The 25,479-nt window shown below is 42.7% G+C and overlaps 1 protein-coding gene across 2 annotated transcripts in view; it reads left to right on the plus strand.

Annotated features, from left to right (window-relative positions):
- The window catches only part of RGS12 (regulator of G protein signaling 12), a 167,767-nt gene that overhangs the window by 16,198 nt on the left and 126,090 nt on the right, over positions 1 to 25,479 (plus strand). For both annotated transcript variants that reach the window (XM_077280057.1, XM_077280058.1), the window contains exon 3: positions 11,852 to 11,968. In XM_077280057.1, coding sequence (XP_077136172.1) covers positions 11,852 to 11,968 — 117 coding nt within the window. The remainder of the gene's footprint in view (positions 1 to 11,851; positions 11,969 to 25,479) is intronic.

A 25,479-nucleotide genomic window follows, 5' to 3' on the forward strand; every position in this document is an offset into this window, starting at 1 on the left:
TGCTGGTCTGTGTAATCCCACCCCCACCACTGAAAAGTAGCTTTCTGTAAATGTACAGTGTACAAGAGAGCTGCCAATCAGTGATGTACGGGTGGTATCATAAAGGTTTCAGCATTTAGAGCACTGCTAGATCTAAAGCAGAGAAAACTGTGATTGTATCAAAATGACAGCATACAGACCAGCAAGTGACAAGTCGCTGGAATCAGGGTCTCTGCCCCTTACATCATGCTCTCGGATTACATAACAAAAACCTCCTGGCAGATCCCTTTAATCCTTTTCCAGATACAGTGGGGTATCCCGGCACAGGCACATATTCTGCTGATCGGTGGGGATTCTGGTGGTCATATTTCTCTTGTACATGGACATCTATACTCTGTACAAAGGATATCTTATTTCATAGGATTGAGATCACTGCAGAGGCAGATTTCATTTTCTGCTTCCCAAAGTCCCTTGTGCTGCGTGATATCAGGCATTTTGGAAAATCTATCATTCGCTGATGGCTGTTTCGCGTGTACATTGTGGTAATGTGAGTTTTTTGGGGGGGATTACTCCTTGATTTCCTAGTTTTGGCAGTGATTTTGGTTGGACGCCATGCATATATCATGCAGAGCAGTCTTGTCTCTTTATGTTAAGCTTGGCTCCTGTTGCGCTTTTTTCTTTTATGGAAACCATGTGAAGCTGTAAAATGATTCACTTCTGTGGATGGCAGTAGGAATAGCTGCGTCCTGGCGTCTGGTTTTGATGGTTTATCTTTTGCCCAAGTGGCAGCCGAGTCTGGCCGGTGTATACGGTAGTCTGTTTTGCCTCTAAAAGTCCAGTAGGTTCTTAGTAAATCATTTATTATAGTGACTTTATTTTTTATTGGTCAAAGGGTTTCCAACATTTTTGGCACCAATACAAGATAAAAGTCGTCTGAACCTGCTAATTTGCATAATTGGCCAAAAATCGAGTTTGTATAAAGGCATTCTGGATGTTCTCCGACAGATTATGTCTGGAGACATAAGGATCCGGCTGTTATTTGTCCGTCCCTTTTGTTCTGCTTGGCTGAGCGTTCATGTGTATGGTGGAGTCAGGAGAGGTAGCTGTTAGCCGAACAATCATTCATGTGTATGGCCTGCTTAAAGGGGGGGGGGGGGGGTTTGGTATTTAGTCTGAGAGCAGCATAATGGCATAATGTAGGGCAAGAGATCCTGATTCCAGAGATGTCGCTTATTAGGCTGTGTACTGTAGTTTCAATGCAATCAGTGTTTTATCAGCAGGAGATTATCACTGCCTGACTAGGTCTCACGTGCACTGTAGTCAGGCTAATCTGTGTAACCCCGCCCCATCACTGATTGGCAGTTTACTGACAAAGTACATACACATCTCAGTATTCATAGCACTGCTACACGTACAACAGATAAAACAAGGATTCTATCAAAACTGCACCAAGCATTCCAACAAGTGACACATCGCTGGAATCCCGCTCTACTGTGCTATGTAATGATGCTCTCAGATTACAGAGCAAAAACCTGCTGACAGATGTTCCTTTCATGTTATGTATTCTTGTCGAATACAGCTGAGAAAAAATATGCAGATCTGCACGGCCTCATTGAATATTGGTGCGAGTGCAATCTGAGTGTATATATATATATAAATTTTTGTTAACACATTCTATTTTGCTAACAGCAGTCATTAACCCGGGCGAAGCCGGGTAGTACAGCTAGTCTAATATATAAAGCTGAATGTGTGTGTGTGTGTATGTATGTATGTATGTATGTATGTCCGGGATTGGCATCTGAACCGTAGCAGCTACAGCCACAAAATTTTGCACAGTCACACGTCTGGACCCCGAGAGCGTCATAGGCTATGTTGTGAGGTGAAATTTTAACCCCGCGCTTTCCAATTCACCAAACAATTTTGCCCCTATCTACATAATGGGGAAAAAGTGAAAGGAAAAGTGTTGGAGGCGTCGCAGCTACAGGCACAAAATTTTGCACAGTCACACGTCTGGACCCTGAGAGCGTCAAAGCTATATTGTGAGGTGAAATTTTAACCCTGCGCTTTCCAAGTCACCAAACAATTTTGCCCCTATCTACATAATGGGGAAAAAATGAAAGGAAAAGTGTTGGAGGCAAATTAACAGCTGCCAGATGTGAACAAGGGGGACTTAAAGAATGACAGCGATGGCACCAAAGAGTATATACTGTACAGTTGCTAAGGTGGGGCCCCAACATGGGATAATCACACCACCACGGGGATATGAACACACACACAAAATGCGCCACACACTACCACGTGCTCGAACACATATACCACCCTCAGTGCACATTTCACCACACATACACCAACCTCGCCACATAAAAGTAGAAACACAAAAGTCGCCGCTCAAAACTCGCCACGCGCAAAACTCTCCACATGCAAAACTCGCCACACGTGCAAAACTCGCCACACGCAAAACTTGCACACGCAGAAAAATTGCCACACGCAGAAAAATTGCCACATGCACAAAAGTTGCAACACATGCAAAAGTTGCCTCACACAAAACTTGCACATACTCAAAAGGCACCACACATAAAACTCGCCACGCGCAAAACTCGCCATGCGCAAAACTTGCTGCACACAACTTGCTACACTAACCTGTCACATGCAACTCGACACACAAAAAGTTGCTACACGCATGTCGCCACACAAAACTCATCTCACAAAAGTCCCTACATGCATGTCGCCACACGCAACTCAACACACACAACTTGACACACGAAACTCGCCCTAAAACACACACAAGTCTGGTATCCTTCAAAAATAAAAATCTGATTAATAAGCAGACAAACTACAAGAGCAACAAATGTACCATATAGGAATCCGGCAGCTGTCAGTCACATGACCAGTCTATTATGTGTATGTGTGAGCTAATATATACTGCCAGGGGGTGGGCTTACTGTTGGCTGGGGATTTATCAGGCTGCCATTTTAGCTTACAAATACTGAGGTAAAAATACTGACCAAATAACGTGTGAACGAGGGCTAATACAGGAGGAGATGGCATACAGCTATATACTATATACAGGAGATGACACACAGGTATATACTATTTACAGGGGAGATGACACACAGGTATATACTATATACAGGAGGAGATGACACACAGATATATACTATATACAGGAGAGATGACACACAGGTATATACTATATAGAGGAGGAGATGACATACAGGTACATACTACATACAGGAGGAGATGACATACAGGTATATACTATATACAGGAGGAGATGACACACAGGTATATACTATATACAGGAGCAGATTACCTACAGGTATATAGTATATACAGGAGGAGATGACACAGGTATATGCTATGTATAGGAGGAGATGACATACAGGTATATACTATATACAGGAGATGACACACAGATATATACTATATATAGGTGAGATGACACACAGGTATATACTATATACAGGAGATTACATACAGGTATATCTAATATATAAAGCTGAATGTGTGTATGTATGTATGTGTGTATGTCCGGGATTGGCATCTGTACCGTCGCAGCTACAGCCACAAAATTTTGCACAGTCACACGTCTGGACCCCGAGAGCGTCATAGGCTATGTTGTGAGGTGAAATTTTAACCCCGCGCGTTCCAATTCACCAAACAATTTTGCTCCTATCTACATAATGGGGAAAAAGTGAAGGGAAAAGTGTTGGAGGAAAATTGACAGCTGCCAGATGTGAACAATGAGGACTTAAAGAATGAGAGCGATGGCGACAAAGAGTATATACCGTACAGTTGCTAAGGTGGGGCCCCGACATGGGATACTCACCACACACGGGGATATGAACACAAACACAAAATGCGCCACACACTACCACGTGCTTGAACACATATACCACCCTCAGCACACATTTCACCACACACACACACCAACCTCGCCACATAAAAGTCGAAACACAAAAGTCACCACTCAAAACTCGCTACATGCAAAACTCGCCATATGCAAAACTAGGCTCACGCAAAACTCGCCACACGTGCAAAACTCACCTCATGGAAAACTCACCTCATGCAAAACTTGCACACACAGAAAAATTGCCACATGTACAAAAGTTGCACCACATGCAAAAGTTGCCTCACACAAAACTTGCACATACTCAAAATGCACCACACATAAAACTCGCCACGCGCAAAACTCGCCATGCACAAATCTTGCTGCACACAACTTGCTACACTAACCTGTCACATGCAACTCAACACACAAAATGTTGCTACACGCATGTCGCCACACAAAACTCATCTCACAAAAGTCGCTACATGCATGTCGCCACACGCAACTCAACACACACAACTTGACACATAAAACTCGCCCTAAAACACACACAAGTCTGGTATTGTCCTTCAAAAATAAAAATCTGATTAATAAGCAAACTACAAGAGCAACAAATGTACCATATAGGAAATACGGCAGCTGTCAGTCACATGACCTGTCTATTATGTGTATGTGTGAGCTAACATATACTGCCAGGGGGGAGGGCTTCCTGTTGGCTGGGGATTTATCAGGCTGCCAATAGCAACCAATCACAGCTCAGCTTCTATTTTGCTACAGTTAATTAACCTGAGCTCTGATTGGTTAATATAGGCAACAAAGACATTCTCAGTATAACAAAGCTAATATATGTTGTGAAATGCTTCTATTTGCTTAGTTTTTGCCTTTTAATAATTACATTTCTATCTATTTGTTTTGTGGTTTTTGTGTGCAGAATAAATTTTTGTTAACACATTCTATTTTGCTAACAGCAGTCATTAACCCGGGCGAAGCCGGGTAGTACAGCTAGTATATATATATATATATATATATATATATATATATATATATATATATATATATATATATATATATATATATATATATATATATATATATATATATATATACTGTATACGTGCGTGCGTGTGTGTGTGTGTGTGTGTGTGTGTGTATGTGTGTGTGTGTATATATAATATGTGTTTATGTATATATATATATATATATATATGTGTGTATATATCTAATATATAAAGCTGAATGTGTGTATGTATGTATGTATGTATGTATGTCCAGGATTGGCATCTGAACCGTCGCAGCTACAGCCACAAAATTTTGCACAGTCACACGTCTGGACCCCGAGAGCGTCATAGGCTATATTGTGAGGTGAAATTTTAACCCCGCGCTTTCCAATTCGCCAAACAATTTTGCCCCTATCTACATAATGGGGAAAAAGTGAAAGGAAAAGTGTTAGAGGCGTCGCAGCTACAGGCACAAAATTTTGCACAGTCACACGTCTGGACCCCGAGAGCGTCAAAGCTATGTTGTGAGGTGAAATTTTAACCCCGCGCTTTCAGTACAGTTGCTAAGGTGGGGCCCCGACATGGGATAATCACCACACCACCACGGGGATATGAACACACACACAAAATGCGCCACACACTACCACGTGCTCGAACACATATACCACCCTCAGCGCACATTTCACCACACATACACCAACCTCGCCACATAAAAGTCAAAACACAAAAGTCGCCGCTCAAAACTCGCCACGCGCAAAACTCTCCACGCGCAAAACTCTCCACATGCAAAACTCGCCACACGTGCAAAACTCACCTCATGGAAAACTCGCCACACGCAAAACTTGCACACGCAGAAAAATTGCCACATGCACAAAAGTTGCAACACATGCAAAAGTTGCCTCACACAAAACTTGCACATACTCAAAAGGCACCACACATAAAACTCGCCACGCGCAAAACTCGCCATGCGCAAAACTTGCTGCACACAACTTGCTACACTAACCTGTCACATGCAACTCGACACACAAAAAGTTGCTACACGCATGTCGCCACACAAAACTCATCTCACAAAAGTCGCTACATGCATGTCGCCACACGCAACTCAACACACACAACTTGACACACGAAACTCGCCCTAAAACACACACAAGTCTGGTATTATCCTTCAAAAATAAAAATCTGATTAATAAGCAGACAAACTACAAGAGCAACAAATGTACCAAATAGGAATCCGGCAGCTGTCAGTCACATGACCAGTCTATTATGTGTATGTGTGAGCTAATATATACTGCCAGGGGGTGGGCTTACTGTTGGCTGGGGATTTATCAGGCTGCCAATTTAGCTTACAAATACTGAGGTAAAAATACTGACCAAATAACGTGTGAACGAGGTCTAATACAGGAGGAGACGACATACAGATATATACTATATACAGGAGGAGATGACACACAGGTATATACTATTTACAGGGGAGATGACACACAGGTATATACTAGTTACAGGAGGAGATGACACACAGATATATACTATATACAGGAGAGATGACACAGGTATATACTATATAGAGGAGGAGATGACATACAGGTACATACTACATACAGGAGGAGATGACATACATGTATATACTATATAGAGGAGGAGATGACACACAGGTATATACTATATACAGGAGCAGATTACCTACAGGTATATAGTATATACAGGAGGAGATGACATACAGGTATATACTATATACAGGAGGAGATGACACACAGATATATACTATATATAGGTGAGATGACACACAGGTATATACTATATACAGGAGATTACATACAGGTATATCTAATATATAAAGCTGAATGTGTGTATGTATGTATGTCCGGGATTGGCATCTGCACCGTCGCAGCTACAGCCACAAAATTTTGCACAGTCACACGTCTGGACCCTGAGAGCGTCATAGGCTATGTTGTGAGGTGAAATTTTAACCCCACGCGTTCCAATTCACCAAACAATTTTGCCCCTATCTACATAATGGGGAAAAAGTGAAGGGAAAAGTGTTGGAGGAAAATTGACAGCTGCCAGATGTGAACAATGGGGACTTAAACAATGAGAGCGATGGCGCCAAAGAGTATATACCGTACAGTTGCTAAGGTGGGGCCCCGACATGGGATACTCACCACACACGGGGATATGAACACAAACACAAAATGCGCCACACACTACCACATGCTTGAACACATATACCACCCTCAGCACACATTTCACCACACACACACCAACCTCGCCACATAAAAGTCGAAACACAAAAGTCACCACTCAAAACTCGCCACGCGCAAAACTTGCTACATGCAAAACTCGCCATATGCAAAATTAGGCTCACGCAAACCTCGCCACACGTGCAAAACTCACCTCATGGAAAACTCACCTCATGCAAAACTTGCACACACAGAAAAATTGCCACATGTACAAAAGTTGCAACACATGCAAAAGTTGCCTCACACAAAACTTGCACATACTCAAAACGCACCACACATAAAACACGCCATGCGCAAAACTCGCCATGCACAAATCTTGCTGCACTCAACTTGCTACACTAACCTGTCACATGCAACTCGACACACAAAAAGTTGCTACACGCATGTCGCCACACAAAACTCATCTCACAAAAGTCGCTACATGCATGTCGCCACACGCAACTCAACACACAACTTGACACATGAAACTCGCCCTAAAACACACACAAGTCTGGTATTATCCTTCAAAAATAAAAATCTGATTAATAAGCAGACAAACTACAAGAGCAACAAATGTACCATATAGGAATCCGGCAGCTGTCAGTCACATGACCAGTCTATTATGTGTATGTGTGAGCTAATATATACGGCCAGGGGGTGGGCTTCCTGTTGGCTGGGGATTTATCAGGCTGCCAATAGCAACCAATCACAGCTCAGCTTCTATTTTGCTACAGTTAATTAACCTGAGCTCTGATTGGTTAATGTGGGCAACAAAGACATTCTCAGTATAACAAAGCTAATATATGTTGTGAAATTCTTCTATTAGCTTAGTTTTTGCCTTTTAATAATTACATTTCTATCTATTTGTTTTGTGGTTTTTGTGTGCAGAATACATTTTTGTTAACACATTCTATTTTGCTAACAGCAGTCATTAATCCGGGCGAAGCCGGGTAGTACAGCTAGTATAAATATATATATAAATATAAATATATATATAAATAAAAATATATATATATATATATATATATATATATATATATATACACACACACACACACACACACACACACACACACACACACACACACACACACACACACACACACACACACACACACACACACCCCAACACAATGTCCTGGTAGATTTAAAGAAGATGTTGCATTAGAGACAGTGACCCCGATTCATCAGAGTGTTTTCGGCAGAAATCGGTTGCCAAATTGTTGCACAAATCGAGATGGAGAGTTGCGACTTTTGATGACTTTTGATGATTTCACACCACTTTCATTGAGCTTTGACAAAATGGGCAGAACGGGGACGATACACCACAGCTCCTCTAATTCATGTCGGTGGAGCCGGGACTGCTCGGTGGTGGAGCTGCACAGCACCGCTCCGCTGACGGAATAATGGCCGCAGCCGGGTACTATTGATTTGAATGGGTGGTGGATATGCAGTACCCAGCCGCGGGCATAATGCAGTTGAAGGAGCTGGGCTGGACTCTGACCAGCTCCAGCCACTGACGACACCAGGAACTGATCGTTGGGGGTCAATGTGGGGGGGATTGTCGCACTCCCACGATCAGACGTTCATACCCTAAGGATAGGCCATCAATATTAGTCTCGGATAACCCTTTTATGTATTTGCAGCAGAAATTGCTCCACCAAAACGCTGCAGTTCACAGTACAGCTGCAGATCATGCATCTCCATGACAACAGACCACAAATAAACACTGCGTAGTCTGATCCTGCAGTCATATTCTCTGCGATCTTGTCTTTCATTTCTGACTAATCAACAAAATGTACGTTACCACGTAATACAAGTATATGTCTGCCGGATTATTCTTCACAGCGTTTATTTGCTATGTTACCATGAAAATACAGTTATTAGGCCTCATTTCTCAAGTGTCTAAAGGAGAACTGGATTGGTTGCCCATAGCAACCAATCAGAGTGCAGCTTTCATTTCATAAACTGATGTGGTAAACTGAAAGCTGCTCTGTGATTGGTTGCTATGGGTAGCGAAAACACTTCTCCTTTTCCACACTTCTGATAAATCTCCCCCCTTAATGTCTGCAGCGGAGCTGTGGAAACAATTCCATAGTTAATTAAGACCTGATGTGAAGTTGCTTCATTTTTCATATTAAATATAGTGGGAAAATTAACCCTAAAAAAAGTAAAAATTGGATGTGAAGCCGAGCGTCCGTATAAAAGCATGGGGGTCAAAAAGCAGCATGGGCTTCACATAAACCAGGGGCAGATAGTGAAAGTAAGCTGAAGCCGCTCATTATAGTTGGATCTCTTAAAGGGGTTGTCCAGGTTTAGGGTACATGTCTGCAGTCAGTGCATGTGATCGTAGACATGTGAATACTCGCGGTGCGTGCTGCCAGGACTCGCCCCGCCGGAATCGGGTGGTCATGTGACTGCACGTCTGTGATTTGTAAACTTCCGGCCACATTCTGACTAGACTTGGCCAGCCTCGATCAATACACTTGTACTGACCACAACCGCGCATGTCTAGTCGGCACGTGACTACGTGTATGTACTGTAAATCATATACTTGTGGTTATGGAGAATCCTGACAGCCCACATACTGCTTGCTGTAAGGATTCACAAGTCTGCAGTCTACTGAACACATCGATATTGACTGGTTCAGCCAGTAATGTGTATGGGGGCGCTGTATGACCGATGGTCGGGGGAGATGTCGATCATGAATGTCCAGTTACGAACTGCTGATTGCATTTTTTCCCCCTAAGACAAGTTCCGGACGAGAATACAGGAGCGTTCGGCCGAGGGCTGTGAAGTCTGTGTCCATTTTGGTGGAGTCTGGAATAAAATGGACCGACACTTAAAATATATAATGCACTGGGTTCAGTAGTATAGTGCTGCAGTTGTTTTTCATAAGAATTTGGGATAGTTATGAAATGTACAATAAATGTCTGTTCTGTCCCTGATCTAAGGATCTGGGTTTTTGAGTGAGATGAATCTGTGCTGCACTTTATGTACATGCTCAGTAGTGACCAGTGCTGTGGAGTCGGAGATGAGATGAATCTGTGCTGCACTTTATGTACATGCTCAGTAGTGACCAGTGCTGTGGAGTCAGAGATGAGATGAATCTGTGCTGCACTTTATGTACATGCTCAGTAGTGACCACCAAAGCGGTGGAGTCGGAGATGAGATGAATCTGTGCTGCATGTTATGTACATGGTCAGTAGTAAGGCTGTGGAGTCGGAGATGAGATGAGATGAATCTGTGCTGCACTTTATGTACATGCTCAGTAGTGACCAGTGCTGTGGAGTCGGAGATGAGATGAATCTGTGCTGCACTTTATGTACATGCTCAGTAGTGACCAGTGCTGTGGAGTCGGAGATGAGATGAATCTGTGCTGCACTTTATGTACATGCTCAGTACTGACCAGTGCTGTGGAGTCGGAAATGAGATGAATCTGTGCTGCACATTATGTACATGCTCAGTAGTGACCAGTGCTGTGGAGTCGGAGATGAGATGAATCTGTGCTGCACTTTATGTACATGCTCAGTAGTGAGGCAGGGCTGTGGGGTTTGGAGATGAGATGAATCTGTGCTGCACTTTATGTCCATGCTCAGTAGTGACCAGTACTGTGGGGTTGGAGATGAGATGAATCTGTGCTGCACTTTATGTACATGCTCAGTAGTGACCAGTGCTGTGGAGTTGTGGTCGCTATAATGGTCATGGAATCATGGTTGTGGTCATGGTCGTGGAGGCGGAGGTTTGGCTTACTGACTGCACAGCCCTGGTTCGGTCGAACGAGCGCTCCTGTGTATGGAAGTGTCGGCTAAGATGGCTGTCAGCTGAACGATCGGCTAAAGCATTGTTTGTTCGACAGCCAACTAGTGTATGTGGCTGGCTTACAGGGGTAACAAACAGCAGCAGATGTTCTATTTTTCTGTTGTGTTTTTTCCGATTTTTGATAATTTTTCTTGTTTTCACTGTCTACACTTACTATCATTCTATATACCAGACACAGCTCTTTAATTGGAAACACAAAATACTGTTCTTCATGATGTGCCCAGTGTTCTCCGTTGTCTAAGTCATGACTTGTGAGATCGGAGGTCAGGACTAGGATTTATTACGATTCTCCCAGTTGCCGCATAAATATTGACATTGAGATAATGTTATGGATGTTAATATTTAGCCAATGTTTGGACACCGCATTTCAATGATGATTTATGTCAAATTACAAAATCAATTTCCTGTAGTGTGTAACCTATAAGCTTGCAGGGCGCTGTATATGGGGAATTGTTGTGGTTATTACACTATGATCGCAGGATGGTCAAATGCTGAGATCCCCAGCGATCAGCTGTAATCTGCTGGGAAAATTAGCTGAAAGTGTTCAATTTCCCTACAGCACCACCACAGGGGAATGTAGGTATTGCATGGTGCTCATTAAAATGGGTAGGCCGTGTAATAGATGAATATATTGGGTCTTCCAACATTAGAAATGATTTTTGCAGACACTGTTCGGTCTGGTGAATAGATGATGGTCCTAACCTTGGACTTTCTTATACTGACTCACTTACTATTTCAAAAATGTTTTTCCCAATCAAATAGGTTTGATTATCCTCTGGCTTCTCGGCCCTTCCCAGGTTCATGCACCATAATCAGCCAGCTATAATTCTTTGGCATAGGCAGAAGTGCTGTAATGCACATGTCTATACTTACATACCCGTGCCAACATGGTCACCTGCATCGTGATTATAGGCATTGGGGCTGGCTTTATCCATTTTTATAGCATTTTGTTTTCTAGATACCAAATTTTCTGTCTTATTGTTATTTGTTATATGCGTATTTTACAGAGTTCAAAATTTGGCCTGTCCAGTGGGATGGTCCCAGGCCCCCAGCGCTCCTCGGGACGTAGGTCGCTTGGACGATCAAAGAGGTTCAGTGTCACGAGGTCTCTGGACAACTTGGAGGTAAGAAACGAGCAGTCGTCATATTGATGGGAATATGTCTTACAGTTTGCTTTCAAGAACATACTCTCTGGCAATTAAGAATTTCTTGCTGTGGATATTACTCCGAAATTTGCCTATAGGCAAGGCAAAAGATATGATGCACCTTGTTTTTATTTTTATTTTTTATTCGTTATGTGTATACAGATTTCCTGCACACTAATGCATCTCCGTGGTTACAGACTGCAAATCATCCTGTTACTGAACTGATGTGTTGGGCTCACTGACCAATACATTTAAGCTATTCGTGGGGAGCGTATACGTCCATAGAAGGACCTGAGCCTCCGTGCAAATTTAATAACCGTACCCTCGCCCACCATGGGGTGTTTGCAGCAGTAGTGTGAAAAGAGCTTTATGATCACCTCAGCCGCCAGGGCCTGTGAATACTGCATCTCCGGAATCTATGCCCCTCATGGCTGCAGCAGCAGAGCTGTGCACACAGACTGGGGACATTTTTGCAAGACTTCGTTTAGACTATTTATTTTACACGTTAAGATGTCAGCACTAGAGATGAGCAGACCCATGGAAGTTTGGGTTCTGGTGCGCTACCCAATCTCTGTTCCAAAGTTTGGTATGGGTGCCAGAACTTTACCTGAACCCCATTTAAAACAATGACGACCTGAACTTTTCAGCTTTCCCATTAACAGCCCCACTTCCACATCTGCATCCCAGCTTCTATCACTAACCACTTCCCTAGGCCTCTCACAGCTCTCAACCTCTGAAACACACAAAGACGGGAACACCCTGGACCTGGTCTTTGCCCGGCTCTGTTCAATCTCTTACCTAGATAACTCACCACTTCCCCTCTCTGACCACAACATTCTCTCCTTCACACTCACAACTCCTCGCCCACCCCAGCACTCTCCTACCTACCAATCAGAAATCTACAAGCCATTAACCCTCATACACTTTCAGACTCCTTACACTCATCACTGTCCCCAATCTCTTCTTTCTCCTGTCCTGATCTGGCTGTACATCACTACAACAACACTCTTAGAAGCACCCTGGACCAAGTAGCTCCCCTCACCCTCAGAACCTCCAAACACAGAGTGAAACAGCCCTGGCTCACATCGCAAACCAGATTTCTCCAGCGATGCCCTAGGTGTGCTGAACGCTTATGGAGGAAAACTCGCACACCAGGAGACTTCATACACTTCAAATTTATGTTAAGGACCTATAACTCTGCCCTTCACCTTGCCAAACAGACCTACTTCATTACTCTGATCTCATCACTATCCAACAACCCCCAAGAAACTTTTTGACACCTTTCACTCCCTCCTCAGGCCAAAAGCACAAGCCCCTATCACAGACATTTGTGCTGATGACCTGGCCTCCCACTTTATAGAGAAAATAGACAATATCCGTCAGGAAATCCGCTCCCAGACACCAAGTGCAATGACTCCCATTCCTCCCTGCATCTCCCCTGGCTCACTCTCCGCATTCGATCCCATCACAGAAGAAGAAGTCTCCAAGCTCCTCTCCTCTTCTCGTCCGACTACATGCACCACCGACCCCATTCCCTCACACCTCCTCCAATCTCTCTCTCTCCAGTCGTCACAACTCACCTAACTACAATTTTTAATCTCTCCCTTTCCTCTGGCATTTTCCCCTCCTCCTTCAAACACTCTATCATTACTCCATTACTAAAAAAACCCACCCTTGACCCATCATGCGCAAACAGACAGACAGGTCTCCAATCTCCCCTTCATCTCAAAACTCCTGGAGCGCCTGATCTACTCCCGCCTTACCCGTTACCTCTCCACTCATTCCCTCCTAGACCCTTCACAGTCCGGGTTCCGCCCCCTACATTCAACAGAAACTGCACTCATCAAGGTGACCAATGACCTTCTGACAGCAAAATGTAACGGTGACCACTCTCTGCTCATTCTACTCGATCTTTCTGCAGCTTTTGACACGGTTGACCACCCTCTCCTACTCTCTAGGATCCAGTCACTAGGCATTAAGGACACTGCTCTCTCCTGGTTCTCCTCCTATCTTTCTGAACGCTCCTTCAGAGTTCTGTTCTCCGGCTCCCCTTCATCTCCTCTTCCTCTCACTGTTGGGGTACCTCAGGGCTCAGTCCTTGGCCCCCTTCTCTTCTCCCTCTACACGGCCCCAATTGGACAGACCATCAGCAGATTTGGCTTTCAGTACCATCTTTATGCCGACGACACACAACTATACACGTCAGCCCATGACCTTACCCCCGCTGTACTACAGAACGCCACTGACTGTCTGTCTGCAGTATCTAACATCATGTCCGCTCTCTATCTGAAACTCAACCTCTCCAAAACTGAACTTCTTCTGCTCCCGCCTTCTACTAGCCTCCCTAAATCTGACATCTCCCTCTCCGTGGGTGGCACCATAATAACACCCCGGCAGCAGGCACGCTGTCTGGGTGTTATGTTTGACTCCGATCTCTCCTTCACCTACCACATACAATCTCTTGCCCGCTCGTGTCGCTTACACCTAAAGAACATCTCTAGAATACGCCCTTTTCTCACCATGGAGACAACAAAAACTCTCACTGTCGCCCTAATCCACTCCCGTCTGGACTACTGCAACTCTCTATTAATTGGCCTCCCCCTCACGCGACTCCACCAAAATGGACTCTGACTCCACAGCCCTACCGGCACCGCAGTGAGAGCTGCCGCAGTCTATGAAAGCCTCTCACTGGTCGTAAAAAGACTGTGTTTGGATGCCAATGAAACAGAAAGCCTGTCCTAAAAATGCTCTGATAATGCCTGGCTGTAGGTGACTGGGGTTCTGATTTTACCATACGTATGCATTCACCTGCTGGTGAACACATATTAAATAGGGATCCATTTGAGATGTATTTTTTTGGGTGAACTGAGACAAATGATCCAACTCCTCTAACAGAGCTAGACTGCCCATCAGTATGAATCAGGACTATCCACAAGAAACACAGGAGTTCACCAGAGCAAGTAGCACTATAACTGGCAGCAAGTAGCAGGATTTCAGGAGCTTAAATAGCTTGCAGCCCGCCCAGAGCAAACGATAACTGAAGACTAGTCCTGAGCTCCCAGCTAGGTGGTACTACAAGTCTCAGAAAACCTAGGACTAGCTTCGTTGCCAGCAATGAAAGAATGGCATTGCGCAGCAAGAGAGGAAGACAGACCGATGTCACAGTGTGACTGTATAGGAGCTTGTTCCCCAATTAAATGATACTTTTTATATAGAGGTCGGATATGGCAGTCATGAGATATCTAGCTATATGCAAATCAGGCTGAAAGTGCGTTGGAGGCGTGTCAATTCACTTGTAGGAAACAGTCCCAGCCCACGGATCTTCATGTGTTTTATTCTAGATTTCCCCTGTCTGGCTCATCAGATCTCTACATAAAAGGTATCATTCTGATTGGGGGACAAGTGCCATACAGTGGCACTACTACTTCCATATGTAAAAATATTCTGATGGGTTCCTTTTAAGTTTCTGCACTAGGATGGAGGAACGTTGGGGTTTTATTTAGTATCTGAGCTCAGGGAAAGTGCAAATGACGGTCATATGAAAGTGCCTGTATTTTACCTGAAACGGTTTACTGTCTGCAGGGGATTGTATTGAATTACATCAGCATGTTACAAAGCATAGCACCGAGATTAAAGGGAAAGAGTAGCGCAGACTCCGTGCGGCAGTGCAGCCAGTGTAATGTTTCTACAGGGTTGGGCTGTTGTGGTTGCACTTGGCAGCGAGGCTGCAGCTCCACATTTTTATCCAAAAGATGTGTATACCAGCCGCTAAAGGGCGACACCCAACCCTGAGCATAGTACTTAGGCTGGCCTCACACTCAGCGTATGTAAATACGGTCCGTTTTTTAGGCAGGGTGTGTCAGCGTATTTTGCGCATGGCATCCTCCGTATGTAATCCGTAGTATGGCATCTGTACTGCGATATTTTCTCGCAGGCTTGCAAAACCGACATCTAATGGATTTATGTGCTCAAATGTTCGTTAAAACATATATACAGTATATATATATATATATATATATATATATATATATATATATATATATATATATATATATATATATATATATATATATATATATATATATATTATATATATATATATATCATTGAGACACACATAGATATATATATATTCTGTATTTATATTTAATTCAGCGCGATATATGTGAAAAGCCGGTAATTCAATTGCCGGCTTTTCATTTCTCCTTCACAAACCCGACATGATATGAGACATGGTTTACATACAGTAAACCATCTCATATCCCTTTTTTTTTTTTGCATATTCCACACTACTAATGTTAGTAGTGTGTATGTGCAAAATTTGGGCGCTGTAGCTTGTAAAATAAAGGGTTAAATGGCGGAAAAAATTGGCGTGGGCTCCTGCGCAATTTTCTCCGCCAGAGTGGTAAAGCCAGTGACTGAGGGCAGATATTAATAGCCTAGAGAGGGTCCATGGTTATTGGCCCCCCTGGCTACAAACATCTGCCCCCAGCCACCCCAGAAAAGGCACATCTGGAAGATGCGCCTATTCTGGCACTTGGCCACTCTCTTCCCACTCCCGTGTAGCCGTGGGATATGGGGTAATGAAGGGTTAATGTCACCTTGCAATTGTAAGGTGACATTAAGCCAGATTAATAATGGAGAGGCGTCAATTATGACACCTATCCATTATTAATCCAATAGTACAAAATGGTTAATAAAACACACACACACACATTATTACAAAGTCCTTTAATGAAATAAAGACACAGGTTGTTGTAATATTTTATTAGACTCTTAATCCACCTGAAGACCCTTGTCACCTGAAACAAAGTTTCAAAAAAACAAACAACAATATTCCATACCTTTCGTCGTTATGTCCCACGATGTAAATCCATCTGAAGGGGTTAAATCATTTTACAGCCAGGAGCTGTGCTAAAGCACTCGCTCCTGCCTGTAAAACCCCGGGTACTGAATGGAAAGCAGTTTGATCTGTAGTTACCTTGAGTCCCGGTGATGCGCCCTCTGCTGGATGTCCTCATATGTACTCGAGCGTGGGAACTTTTCTAAGGCTCCAGTTCATGAGGACATCCAGCAGAGGGCGCCTCACCGCAACTCAAGGTAACTACAGGTCACCCTGCTTTCCATTCCTTACCTGGGGTTTTACAGGCAGGAGCGAGTGCTTTAGCACAGCTCCTGGCTGTAAAATGATTTAACCCCTTCAGATGGATTTACTTTGTGGGACGTGACTGATCATCGGAAGGTATGAGATATTGTTGATTTGTTATTTTTACTTTGTTACAGAACGAGGGTCTTCAGGTGGATTAAGAGTCTAATAAAATATTACAACAACCTGTGTCTTTATTTCATTAAAGGACTTTGTAATAATGTGTGTGTGTTTTATTAACCATTTCGTACTATTGGATTAATAATGGATAGGTGTCATAATTGACGCCTCTCCATTATTAATCTGGCTTAATGTCCCCTTACAATAGCAAGGTGACATTAACCCTTCATTACCCCATATCCCACCGCTACACGGGAGTGGGAAGAGAGTGGCCAAGTGCCAGAATAGGCGCATCTTCCAGATGTGCCTTTTCTGGGGTGGCTGGGGGCAGATGTTTGTAGCCAGGGGGGGCCAATAACCATGGACCCTCTCTAGGCTATTAATATCTGCCCTCAGTCACTGGCTTTACCACTCTGGCGGAGAAAATTGTGCGGGAGCCCACGCCAATTTTTCCCGCCATTTAACCCTTTATTTTAGCAGCTACAGCACCAAAATTTTGCACATACACACTACTAACATTAGTAGTGTGGAATATGTAAAAAAAAAAAAGGGATATGAGATGGTTTACTGTATGTAAACCATGTCTCATATCCTGTCGGGTTTGGGAAGGAGAAATGAAAAGCCGGCAATTGAATTACCGGCTTTTCACTAACACCGCTGCGTATTTCTCGCAGGTCACACTGCTTGTCCATGTGGAATCCGTATTTTTCTCGCCCCCATAGACTTTCATTGGCGATTTTTTTTTTGCGCAATACGGTGACAAACGCAGCATGCTGCAATTTTGTACGGCCGTAGAAAGCCGTATATTACGGATCAGTAAAATACGGCTGATAGGAGCTGGGACATAGGGAATCATTGGGCCGTGTGTTATGCGTATTTTACGGACGTAGTTTATGCGCTCATACGTCCGTAAAACTCGCTAGTGTGAGGCCGGCCTTACACTATAACAACATGCCCAAAATACAATGATGGCATACTGATACGCCGCGTATAACAGGACACCCGGACATTCACCCCGGACACAGACATACACCGCGTGCAACAGGACAACCGGACATTCACCCATTATACACTGGAGCATCATATTAGGGGCCCATTATATATGGAACATTATATTAGGGGCCCATTATATATGGAGCATTATATGGGCCCATCATACACTGGAGCATAATACATGGGGCCCATTACGGTATATATGGCGCATTATATGGGGCCCATCATATACTGGCGCATCATATAGGGTCCATTATATATGGAGTATTATATGGCGTCTATTCTGTATGGAGCATTATCTGGGTCCTATTCTGTATGGAGCAATATATGGGTCCTATTCTGTATGGAGCAATATATGGGGCCCATCCTTTTACTGTATGGAGCAATATATGGGACCGAATATATATGGAGCAATATATGGTGCACATTATATATGGAGCAATATATGGGGCCCATCATATACTGGAGCATCATATGGAGCCCATCATATACTATATGGAACATTATATGGGACCCATTATGTGTGTAGCATTATAACGGGCTCATTATACTGTATTGAGCACTATATGGGGTCCATTATTCTGTATGGAACAATGTGTGGGGCCTATTATAAACTGTATGGAGCAAAATATGGGTCTCGTTCTGTATGGAGCAATATATGGGGCTCATTATTCTGTATGGAGCACTATGTGGTGCCCATAATACTGTATGGAGCAATATACGGGGCTCATTATTCTGTATGGAGCACTATGTGGTGCCCATAATACTGTATTGAGGACTATACTGTCCAGTTTCTGAGTTAGTGTAGAATCTACAGTAGATATTGCTCACGTAATGTCAGAAGTATGGTAAGTGAAATCTTTGGAATTGTATTATACCTGTATTTTTCTGCCGTATCATGAATCGTGATATGTGTTAAAGGGGCCCACTGAGGCTCTTTCACCCGTGGCCCACAAAAACCTGGAGCCGGCTCTGGGGATGAGGGTGCTATACATACCAGGATGGTGATGATGGGGGATATTCGTATTAAATTTACCACTTTTTTTGCATCAATTTTTTGTCTTTTCCTCCTCTAAAGCCTAGGTGCGTCTTATGGTCTAAAAAATACGGAATATATCAGTGAGCGAGTGAGTACGTGGTGGCCATAATACTGTAGGACTGCATTACATTTTATGGGGGGGCTGCATTACATTCTATTGGGAGACTGCATTACATTCTATGGGGGGCTTCATTACACTCAATGGGGGGGCTGCATTACATTCTATGGGGGGGCTGCATTACATTCTATAGGGGGCTGCATTACATTCTGTGGGGGGCTGCATTACATTCTGTGGGGGGCTGCATTATATTCTATATGGGGGCTACATTATATTCTATATGGGGGCTATATTATATTCTATGATGGAGCTTCATTATACTATGAGGGCTGCATTATATTCTAATAAGGGGCTGCATTATATTCTATGAGGGGGCTACATTATATTCTATGAGGGGGGGCTTCCCCAACCCCTGCTATGTCATTAAGACGTGTAATACCATATATTATACCCTGATATTAGCGTGTTTTACTGCACAATTGGTGGTCTTGTATTTATTTCTATTTAGCTACATAGTGGGCCCCAAGATTGATTTTCTCTGGTGGGCCTCACGGTCCTCCAGTCCGATGCTGCCCTGATACGATCACTGCCAACTCCACAACACCAGAAGGAACTACTAGCTGCCACTACCAGTTGTTTATACAGGCCAATTGAACAGCCGTTACAAATAGTGTATAGCTTTAGCGGTGCGGTTTACAGAGCAAGAGGAACAGCACTATCACATTTTATATATTTAATCCGGAAAGGTAGGCTGTGTTTGTAAATAAAGAATAAAAAAATACAAAGATGTTACAAAATGGGAACAAAACAATACAGAATATGCAATTTACATAAAAGGGATAACAAAAGGGAAGAAAAAAAAAAAAGTACCAAAACCCAAATTCCGATTTTTATTAGATCAAGGTTACGCCCACATACCTCGTCTGGGTGAGCTCATGTGGGAGTTGGTTGTGGGATGAGCTAGGTCTTTTAGAAGTCTGAGATCCCCAACTATCAGGCTATCTTCAGGTCTCAGGCAGAAATATGTTTAAAATAAAATGTTCCTGTGCTGAGATAATCTTATTAATGTGCCCCTGCTGTGTACTGTGTAATGGCTGTGTCTGACCATGCAGGAACTGATCATACCACAGCTCCTGGGCAGAGGAGGAAGCAAAAGAGTATACAGACAGAACAGCATGGGATCACAGCTGATTCTTTTTGTGAGCCAAAACATTTCCCTGCCTGTTTTTACAAAATGTTTTAACTCAAAGAAAGAGTCATTTGTGATCCCGTGCAGTCCCTCTTGCGTCCTCCCCTGCCCAGGAGCTGTGGTATGATCACAGCAGGGTCCGGGTCAGACCAGGACAACATCCAAATGTTTTTTGTGATTTCACAATGCTGACACTATATACACAGCAGGATATACCTGCTGTATACAGTTGTACGTGTATACGTGTGCCAGAGCCGGCTGTACTGGTGTGCGCCTTTAGCTCTGTGATTTTCCTAGCCTCGGTGGGAGAATATAATGCGATTTTATAGGTCAGCAGGAGAACCTTTTGAAGACATGAATAATCTCAGGGATAGAATGGAGCCGGTTAACAGGCTTTCCTCTGTGTCGGCGGCAGTCAGTATAAACATACAGAATAGCGCCCAGCTGGGAACTTCTGACCCGCTGCCCTAGATGTGGCCAAGTGTCTATGGTCTCCTCGGAGGAACACAGGAGCCATTGTCCTCCGCTCAGGGAGCTGTAATTTGGTTTTTCAATTTACTTTCCAGCCCTGTTTCTTTTTGGCCGGGTTGCAAATCGCTTCAAGGGTTTCTCTTCGGTTTGCTTTCTAGCAATGACCTTGACTTGACGTGGCTGCTGATTCCTACTGAAAATGCTTCTGTCACTTATGTGGTCCCCGGTCATTTATTAACATTTGGTTTTTTTCCGGAGCGTGTAATAAACTTGATCCTTTATTTAACCCTTTCCTACAAAATAGCTACATTGACGTATTGTCAAAAGAAAATGTGCGGGCATTGCCACTGTTATACACAGAATCGCTCCCACCGAAGCTCCGGGATCAGAAAAGTAAAAGACCCTCACATTGGCCGCAATGCCTCATTTGTTTTATTTTAATTTTTAATCTTTTTTTTTTTTTTTTGCCTTGTTTTCCCTTTTTGTCCCATCTGCCTGTAACAGCAACTGGAGTTCGCTCTGATCGCTGCTGTGTAACCATTTAAATGCTGCTTTCAATTAGCGACAGCAGCATTTAAATGACTTGATTGATCCCATCAGCTCCAAGTGACTGTATCACAAGGAGCCAACGGATCATCATGACAACTGGGGGCTGGCCGATGGCCACAAAAGCTGCAATCTTTATCTTCATGTGGCGCCATTTTCTCTTTTCTCTATATACTGCAATCCAGTAGAATTGATGTATATAGAACAAGCTATCAATCAGTCACAGGTTCACAATAAAAAAAAAGGTTTAAAAATATGAAAAATACAGAAAAATGTTTTTAATCATCTCTCATTAAAAATAAATTTCAAAAAATTTGGCATTTCCATGTCTGTAAAATTCTTAACAAGGAAAATATAAAATTGATTTAACCATACGGTAAATGATATAAGGTGAAAAAAATTGAGAATTGAAAAAACAAGAATTGCATTTTTCTTGTTGCCACATCTCTCTTAAAAAAATAAAATGCCATAAGGAACCATCAAAATGTTGTTTATACCTGAAAACTCCATCGTTAATAAAGTCTCCAAAAAAAGGTGACATGGACCAATTTTTGAAAATAAATTTACAATTTTATTTTACCACTTTTAAAAGGCTAACCTGCAAGTTTGCTAATTCCCTCTGTTGTCGGGTTATTGTTATCACATAGTCTACACTGTCCAAACAAAGCAAAAAAAAACCAAAATAACAATGGTGGAACTGTGATTTTTCTTTCACCATTTTATCCTGCACTTGGAGTTTTTTCCCCAAATTTTTCAATGCTCAACCTGCTTTCCCACCCCCCCAAAAAATAAATTGTCCTATGTCTAGAGAAACATAAGTAAAAAAAACACAAAAAAACGTTGGTTCTTGTAAGACGGAACGAAAGAGCAAAACCACAAAAATTTACTTGAAGATTTCATGATCTTCAGCAGTGTGTTTTTCTAGGTTTTCTCATTACAATGAATCTGTCTGGATGATTATGCTCTTGAAAATAGTTGTAAGGCTGTATAGGTTATAGGACAACAAGAAATATAATACCTGTCTTGTAGTAATCCGATGTGTCAGCACTGAGAAATCAAGTTTTGAAGCCACATGCTAATAGTCCTGAAAGTGCACTAGAGGCGTGTCGCAGAGAAAAATTAAAATCTGTACAGACCTCTCCAGAGAGGGGGCATATCCCCTTCACATTGAACATATGGGAATAATTATAACTGAGTAAGAAATCTGTCACTTTCATCTCCATTGAAGTAGAGGCTCCTGCAGTGATCAGGTAATTACAACAGGAATTTTGCTCTAGGAAAAAAACATTGGGTCTAAAATTCAGTTAAAGACTAGGAACCACGCTTCTCGGGCATAAGCTTATTTTTTTTTGCTCAGAGAAGTTACCGCAGACCAGTCGGAGCCAGTGGTCAGTGATGAATATTGATGTTTACATTGATCCAATAGGTATGGGAGATACATTTTCATCGTAGTATCGAAGGGACAAACATAACACATTCACACACATCACCATAAAGCCATCAGAACCCTTCTAGCTTATTACCATTCCGATGGATGATGCTATACAGGCCATGTTTGATCTCTATGTAAAGGTAAAATCTCAGTACGCAACATGATGATAATATCCACCACCTGGGACCTCCGGGGGTGAAGATATCCTGTAAGTTGGGAATTTCGTAAAATTCTAACAGGCCTAGCACGTCCCACAATCAGACCCCACATGAAGTCATCAAGGGGAGGTATATGGGCGCAACATTGGACTAATGAAAAACAAAAAGTGGGTTTGGTCACTGTTCATTCTGGAAGTCAGAAGTTCGCTGTGAAAGAGTTCCATTTTCACAATCGGAGTGCTTCCCTCAACAAAGATAGGAGCCATTCCTGCAACATCAGGTTTAGTACTTCTTTTTATTTTATGTAATTGTATATATATATATATATATATATATATATATATATATATATATATATATATATATATATATATATTATTGTTTTGTTCCCATTTTGCATAATTTTTGTATATTATTTATAAACACTGCCTACCTTTCTAGATTAAATACAGGTCCTTCTCAAAAAATTAGCATATAGTGTTAAATTTCATTATTTACCATAATGTAATGATTACAATTAAACTTTCATATATTATAGATTCATTATCCACCAACTGAAATTTGTCAGGTCTTTTATTGTTTTAATACTGATGATTTTGGCCTACAACTCCTGATAACCCAAAAAACCTGTCTCAATAAATTAGCATATCAAGAAAAGGTTCTCTAAATGACCTATTACCCTAATCTTCTGAATCAACTAATTAACTCTAAACACATGCAAAAGATACCTGAGGCTTTTAAAAACTCCCTGCCTGGTTCATTACTCAAAACCCCCATCATGGGTAAGACTAGCGACCTGACAGATGTCAAGAAGGCCATCATTGACACCCTCAAGCAAGAGGGTAAGACCCAGAAAGAAATTTCTCAACAAATAGGCTGTTCCCAGAGTGCTGTATCAAGGCACCTCAATGGTAAGTCTGTTGGAAGGAAACAATGTGGCAGAAAACGCTGTACAACGAGAAGAGGTGACCGGACCCTGAGGAAGATTGTGGAGAAGGACCGATTCCAGACCTTGGGGAACCTGAGGAAGCAGTGGACTGAGTCTGGTGTGGAAACATCCAGAGCCACCGTGCACAGGCGTGTGCAGGAAATGGGCTACAGGTGCCGCATTCCCCAGGTAAAGCCACTTTTGAACCATAAACAGCGGCAGAAGCGCCTGACCTGGGCTACAGAGAAGCAGCACTGGACTGTTGCTAAGTGGTCCCAAGTACTTTTTTCTGATGAAAGCAAATTTTGCATGTCATTCGGAAATCAAGGTGCCAGAGTCTGGAGGAAGACTGGGGAGAAGGAAATGCCAAAATGCCTGAAGTCCAGTGTCAAGTACCCAGTCAGTGATGGTGTGGGGTGCCATGTCAGCTGCTGGTGTTGGTCCACTGTGTCAAGGGCAGGGTCAATGCAGCTAGCTATCAGGAGATTTTGGAGCACTTCATGCTTCCTGGCACCTGCTCACAGTGCCAAAACCACTGGTAAATGGTTTACTGACCATGGTATTACTGTGCTCAATTGGCCTGCCAACTCTCCTGACCTGAACCCCATAGAGAATCTGTGGGATATTGTGAAGAGAAAGTTGAGAGACGCAAGACCCAACACTCTGGATGAGCTTAAGGCCGCTATTGAAGCATCCTGGGCCTCCATAACATCTCAGCAGTGTCACAGGCTGATTGCCTCCATGCCACGCCGCATTGAAGCAGTCATTTCTGCCAAAGGATTCCCGACCAAGTATTGAGTGCATAACTGAACATTATTATTTGATGTTTTTTTTGTTTGTTATTAAAAAACACTTTTATTTGATTGGACGGTTGAAATATGCTAATTTATTGAGACAGGTTTTTTGGGTTATCAGGAGTTGTAGGCCAAAATCATCAGTATTAAAACAATAAAAGACCTGACAAATTTCAGTTGGTGGATAATGAATCTATAATATATGAAAGTTTAATTGTAATCATTACATTATGGTAAATAATGAAATTTAACACTATATGCTAATTTTTTGAGAAGGACCTGTATATACCATAATCTCACTGTCAGTTATCAAATAGTAGTAGAAGCAACCCCGTCCATCACCTGTCACTCAGTTGCGTAATTCTGTTATCCTTGACAGAGTGTGTTTAGCTACTTAGTGCATCAATACGCCTCCAAAACACTTAAAGACTTCTTTTCATGTGACGTCAATGCGTGATTTCTCAGTGCTGGCACATCGGATTACTACAAGATGGGTATCATTCATATTGTTGTACTAGGACCTATACACACATACCACTAGTTTCATTAGTAAAACCATCCTGACTGGTTCCCTTTAATGTACTGCCATACTTAGCTTAGGTGTTTGCACTTTGCA

Source organism: Ranitomeya variabilis, chromosome 1 (assembly GCF_051348905.1).
Source record: "Ranitomeya variabilis isolate aRanVar5 chromosome 1, aRanVar5.hap1, whole genome shotgun sequence".
Classification (NCBI taxonomy): domain Eukaryota; kingdom Metazoa; phylum Chordata; class Amphibia; order Anura; family Dendrobatidae; genus Ranitomeya; species Ranitomeya variabilis.